The 6195-nt window shown below is 34.8% G+C and overlaps 1 protein-coding gene across 1 annotated transcript; it reads left to right on the top strand.

Annotated features, from left to right (window-relative positions):
- Window positions 1-2618: 2618 nt before the first annotated feature.
- Window positions 2619-4033, top strand: LOC107805199 (syntaxin-related protein KNOLLE). Its single transcript, XM_016629192.2, has 2 exons — window positions 2619-3326; window positions 3504-4033. The coding sequence occupies exons 1-2, from the start codon at window positions 2721-2723 to the stop codon at window positions 3831-3833; spliced, it is 936 nt and encodes a 311-aa protein (XP_016484678.1). The 5' UTR covers window positions 2619-2720; the 3' UTR covers window positions 3834-4033.
- The last annotated feature ends 2162 nt before the right edge of the window (window positions 4034-6195 follow it).

Genomic DNA, 6195 nt, shown 5'->3' on the forward strand with positions numbered 1-6195 from the left:
GAACTGAAGTTCGCCAGTTACAAAACAAAAACTTCAGCTCTAGAGCTGAAGTTTGCCAGTTACAAAAAAAAAACTTCAGCTCTAGAGCTGAAGTTCGCCAGTTACAAAACAAAAACTTTAGCTCTAGAGCTGAAGTTCGCCAGTTAAAAAACAAAAAACTTCAGCTCTAGAGCTGAACTTCAGGCCCGGCTACTAGAATGCTGAAGTTTTGCGTGATTGCCTTTGCTACTTCAGCCCCGTATGTTGAAGTTATACAAAAAAGCAGGTACGCTTGCAATTTTTTTTTGCAAAGCGGGCACAAGTTAAAACGTGACACAAAAAGCGGGTATAGATGCAAATGCCCCGATTTAGCATTTTAGGGTGAGTTATTTTTTGGGGGAAGTGCACGGTTAACCACTAATAACACATGTATTTACTTTTAAGCCACTATTTAAAATGTCTTTAGTTTTTAGCCACTGCTTTAATAAACTTTACCTGCCCGGATAAAAACACCCTTCTACACATAAAGTTCAGGACCAAGTGCCCTTAACTTTTTAACTTGCAACTCTAAGTTCAGGACGTCAGGACTACATGTCCTTAACTTTTGAACTTACAACTCTAAGTTCAGGACTTCAGAACTACATGTCCTTAACTTTTGAACTTGGAACTCGAAGTTCAGGATCACCTGTCCTTAATTTCTGTGCTTGTAACTCTAAGTTAAGAACTACTTGTCCTTAACTTTTGAACTTGTAAGTCTAAGTTCAGGACCGATTGTCCTTAACTTTTGAGCTTGTTAGTCTAAGTTCAGGACCAAGTGTCCTTAACCTTTGAACTTGTAATTCTAAGTTCAAGACCAAGTGTCCTTAACTTTTGAACTTTGGAACTCGACGTTAAGAACCAAGTGTCCTTAACTTTTGAACTTGTAACTGTAAGTTTAGGATCCAAATGTAGAGGTATACACTTGTATCTGTAGGTCAATGTATAGATACAGATTTGGTGTATGTATAGGTTGCAGTTGAAATGTGCGTATTTTAGCATTTCTACTCCACAAATGTACATGTACACTGAAATTGACTGAACAGTATGAAATTTAGCGTTTCTCTCTCTACAAATATTGTATACATACATACATTTTACTGTGAGGTGAAAATGACATGAGGAGAGCAGAAGTGGCGTATTTTAGCATTTCGTTCGTTTGTGTAATTTGTCAATTCGTGCAATTACGTAACCCATTGTCGTGTGGATGCTAAGATGCACTGTGGGTGTTGGTGATAGAGTCAGTGAACCGTTGAGCTTTGGGTGGAGGAAGTGAACGGTTAGCCACGGCAGTCGCCGTCTCAGAGACGGCGGCACAGTTCTTCTCCCTAATATGAAAGAGATAGAAGAAAGGGTAACACAGTCTTTTCATATTAATTTTAATAGACTAGTGGCTACTATTGCTAAGCATTGAAAAATGCTGGATAAAAAATAAATATCACTTTAAAAAGTGGCTACCCCACACAATATTTACTTATTTTTTTACCTCCAACTTTGCGTTTAAAAAAAAAAAGGAATTCTCCCTCCAACTATATAAGCATTCTTCCCTTGTTTAACTATATGTCTATCTTACCCCAAAATTATTAGCCTCTTACCTTTTTGTAATTTTAATATCAAGATATTTTTTTTCCTTTTTATATCTATATCAAAAAAATCAATTTTTTGGAGTGTGACACGGATAAAATGTGGAGAAAGCACATTCTAATGCTAGAATTTGATTTTCGATGAGTCATATCTTTGAACAAAGTAACATATAGTAGTTCTATAACCTTAATAATACAAAAAGTAATTTTCTAACTTTACTATATAATAGATAAAATTCAATGACTATGTGTGAAATTAACCTACATTCTCGTCCTCCTTATTGAAAAAATAATGTTAGGTGTCGACTCCAAAAAATAAAATCCTTTTTGAATTCAATATTTCTGTTGCATTCATTTTGAAACCCGCTTCCCACTTTTCTTTTTTAAAATCCACTAAGAAATGGAAAAAGGGGTGCGACACATAGTAAAATGACTTTCAACAAACATTTGTTTTTTTGTAATTAAAAAAACAAACATTTTCATACAATTTACTTTTCATATTAGGATTCATTATCTGAAGTCAAATTTCTAAAGTAAGTCAAACGGGTATAATTAAACTACCAATTACTTCCTTCGGTCCATAATAAGTGACCATTTTATCTTTGGCACACCCATTTAGAAAATACGAATTCTTAGAGAAAAAAAAATGTATTCACTAAATTAACCTTAATTAATTGTTACCTTGACACATTAAAATATATAAATAAGGCCAAATATTGAAAAAATAAAATTAATTCGTTCTTGATGGCATAAATGAAGGGTCACTTATTTTGGTAACGAGGGATTAGTTGAGATTCCAATTTTCAGGAAAAGTTACGTTGTTAAACCGGAGTATCGGCACAGCTAAACTGTGAAAACTAACACGTGGACGACAACTTTTGATGACACGAAATATCAGATCTAAGAAAACCTTATTTTATTCAAAAACCAAATATAGCCGTTACACAAAAGATTTTCCTCCAACGGCTATCTCTCCTTAATTCCCCTGCTGCAATCCTCCCCTTTATAGCTTATAGATTTGTCCATTGGCATTGTGTCTCACTGCAAATTCTGCTTTCTTTTCATATCATTCTCAAATTCTTCCATTTTGAATTCACACTCCTTTCTTTCAAATCATTCAAAATGAATGACCTTATGACCAAATCTTTCACAAGCTACGTTGATTTGAAGAAAGCAGCGATGAAAGATGTTGAAGCTGGTCCAGATTTGGAAATGGGTATGACCCAAATTGACCAAAATCTCAATGCTTTTCTAGAAGAAGCAGAGAAGGTAAAACTAGAAATGAATTCAATCAAAGATATCCTTCGCCGTTTACAAGACACCAACGAAGAAAGCAAGTCACTGCACAAACCCGAAGCTTTGAAATCTATGCGAAATCGCATAAACTCTGATATTCTAGTTGTGTTAAAGAAGGCTAGAGCTATTAGGTCTCAGCTAGAAGAAATGGACCGGTCTAATGCAATAAACCGGCGGCTTTCTGGGTGTAAAGAAGGTACACCGGTTGATAGGACACGGTCTGCTGTTACAAATGGGCTTAGGAAAAAGCTTAAGGAGCTAATGATTGATTTTCAGGGGCTAAGGCAGAGGATGATGACTGAGTATAAAGAAACTGTTGGGAGAAGATATTTTACTGTGACTGGTGAGCACCCAGATGAAGAAGTCATTGAAAAGATCATTTCTAGTGGCAATGGTCAAGGTGGTGAAGAATTTCTTTCTAGAGCAATTCAGGTATACCCAAAATAATGCCAAAAATATATGCCTTTTGCCTAATTTCTCTCTGTTTCTAGACCTAATTGATAAGGAAGATTCTTATAGCCAACCAAACTAAACTGAACTTTTGAAGCATAGTTGTTATTATTGTCATAAAGAATTATTGACTAACAAACTTTGGTGGGTGGGTTGCAGGAGCATGGGAGGGGGAAGGTATTGGAAACAGTGGTAGAGATACAGGACCGCCACGACGCGGCCAAGGAGATAGAAAAGAGCTTGCTGGAGCTGCACCAGATATTCTTGGACATGGCAGTGATGGTAGAGATACAAGGAGAGAAAATGGATGACATTGAGCACCATGTGATGAATGCAGCACAGTATGTTAATGATGGAACTAAGAATCTCAAGACTGCAAAAGACTACCAGAAGAGCAGCAGAAAATGGATGTGCATTGCCATTATAATTCTCCTAATTCTCATCCTTGTAGTTATCATCCCCATTGCTACCAGTTTCAGCAAATCTTGAAGTGTAGGCCCCATTGTGATAATCAGCTGTTATTTCATTCTTATATTCTTTTTTAGCAATTACTTTTTGTCACTCTCGTGAGAATTATGTATGGTTATGGTACAAGGCTGTTAGTATTACATATACCTTGTGACATGATGTAAGAACCTTTAATAGATTTTGCTTCAGAAACATTTTCTTCTGTTTTCTGAATTATGATACTGAATCAGTGTATATGTGTTTAATTTCTGAGACATGTTAGGTAATTTCTCACAAAGTTGCCAAACTATAGGGATTCATTGACATAATCTGGCTACATGGGATCCGACAAGATGCAAAAGCTAGTGAGAAAACTACAGTTTTTTTTGTCGGTCTTCTTAGTTGGGAGGACATTGTGGGAATTACAAATAGCTGGTTTGGCCAAGCCGTTTGTTTGGTCAAACGTTTTTTATTGTCAAAGATGAAAAGCTAGTGAGAAAACTACAGTTTTTTTTGTCGGTCTTCTTAGTTGGGAGGACATTGTGGGAATTACAAATAGCTGGTTTGGCCAAGCCGTTTGTTTGTCAAGTTTTTAAAAGAAAAAAAGAAAAACTTTTGAATAGAAGCAAAATCAATTTAGAAGTAGAAAAAAATACTTTTTAAAAGAATACTTTCGAGAAAAATACACTTAACAGCCAAAGGATGTGGTGCAGCGGATTGGACTGCTCCTCCCTTAACCAGAGGTCTCGGGTTCGAGCCCTGGGTATGGGACAAATCTTTGGTAGGGAGCGCTTCCCCTTTAATGAGGCCCTACCCAGCGCGAATCCGGATATAATCGGGCTCCAATATAGGTACCGGACACCAGATGAGAAACAAAAAAAATACCTTTTTTAAAAGTTTGACTAAACACTAATTGTTGATCAAGACTTACTCTTACAAATTAATTGTTCAAACACAAATTATTTCTCACTAAAAGTATTTTTTTGCAGCATTTTTAAGAAAAATATTTTTTAAAATAAATTAATTTTTGAAGCTTGACCTAACAGACTTAATTTTTAATAAAGTATTCTACTACTGCCTAATTGTAGTAAAAATTGCATGGACACCCTATTTGGTCGCCCTATTTTAATTTATACTCGTTTTATTTTTTCGTTTGCAGCCGTACCCATTTTTTTTTGTTTGTTAAAAGCGTTTTAAAAAGATGATTTTGCCCTTCAGGACTACTGATAAAACTATAGACTGCAGGACAAAACTTCAGCATGTTTTGGCATGAAATTTTAGCAAATGAACTAAATAACTCATGTTTAGTTTGAAGTTGTAGCAAATGAACTAAATAATTTAAGCATGTTTAATCTGAAGTTGTAGCAAATGAACTAAATAACTTAAGCATAATGAACTAAATAACTTAAGCATGTTTAGTCTGAAGCTTTAACAAATGAACTAAATAACTTCAGCATGCATTAGCAAAAACTCATTAGAAAATTACATATTGCAAGACAAAAACATAAACATGTTTAGTCTGAAGTTTTCGCAAATGAACTAAATAACTTAAACATGTTTAGTCTGAAGTTTTAACAAATGAACTAAATAACTTCAGCATGCTAGCAAAAACTCATTAGAAAATTACATACTGCAAGACAAAAACTTAAGCATGTTTAGTCTGAAGTTTTCGCAAATGAACTAAATAACTTCAGCATATTTAAACTGAAGTTTTAGCAAATGAATTAAATAATTTCAGCACTCATGACAAAACTGTAGACTGCAGGATAAATAACTTCAGCATGCATTAACATGAAGTTTTAGCTTCAATGTTAAATAACTTCATGCTATATTAGCATGAAGTTTTAGCTTCAACATGAAACAACTTCATGCTACATTAGCATGAAGTTTCTGGTTTTTTGATAAAGTTGTTGCGAGGATAGGAAGGGATCTTTTTTCATGAATGAGGTAGATCACGTGATTTATCAGGGGTGTAAGTGTCATATTATTACGATTTTTTTGTCAACTAGCTACCAAATCAGTAGTTTTTAAAAATATGATACAAGTTAAAATGTGACACAAATATAAAGTACGGTTGCAAATCCTCCCTAATTGCATGGTAATCTTCAAAAGATTGGCATAACATACTAGAACTTATGGCAATCCTCAATAATTAATGGGGCTAGAAAGGCCTCATTGACAACTAGAATTTTCCAATATTAGATGTGACCCTACCCCCCCCCCCAATTCAGATACCTATGAGTCCGGAACCCAATTGTGGTTCTTTTGGACTCAAAATACATAAATAGGTGAAAAAAGATGACATTTTTATATATAGTGCCAAAATACTTGGCGCTATACATTAACCTTAACTGTGCCGTTAATGTATAACGCTAAGTATTTTGGCACTATATAGAAAAAGCTG

Source organism: Nicotiana tabacum, chromosome 8, assembly GCF_000715075.1.
Source record: "Nicotiana tabacum cultivar K326 chromosome 8, ASM71507v2, whole genome shotgun sequence".
Taxonomy (NCBI): Eukaryota; Viridiplantae; Streptophyta; class Magnoliopsida; order Solanales; family Solanaceae; genus Nicotiana; species Nicotiana tabacum.

Coding starts and splice junctions, on each gene's coding strand:
- LOC107805199 (XM_016629192.2), top strand. CDS start 2,721: ATGAATGACCTTATGACCAAATCTTTCACAAGCTACGTTGATTTGAAG. Junction 3,327..3,503: donor TTCTTTCTAGAGCAATTCAG/GTATACCCAAAA, acceptor GGTGGGTTGCAG/GAGCATGGGAGGGGGAAGGT.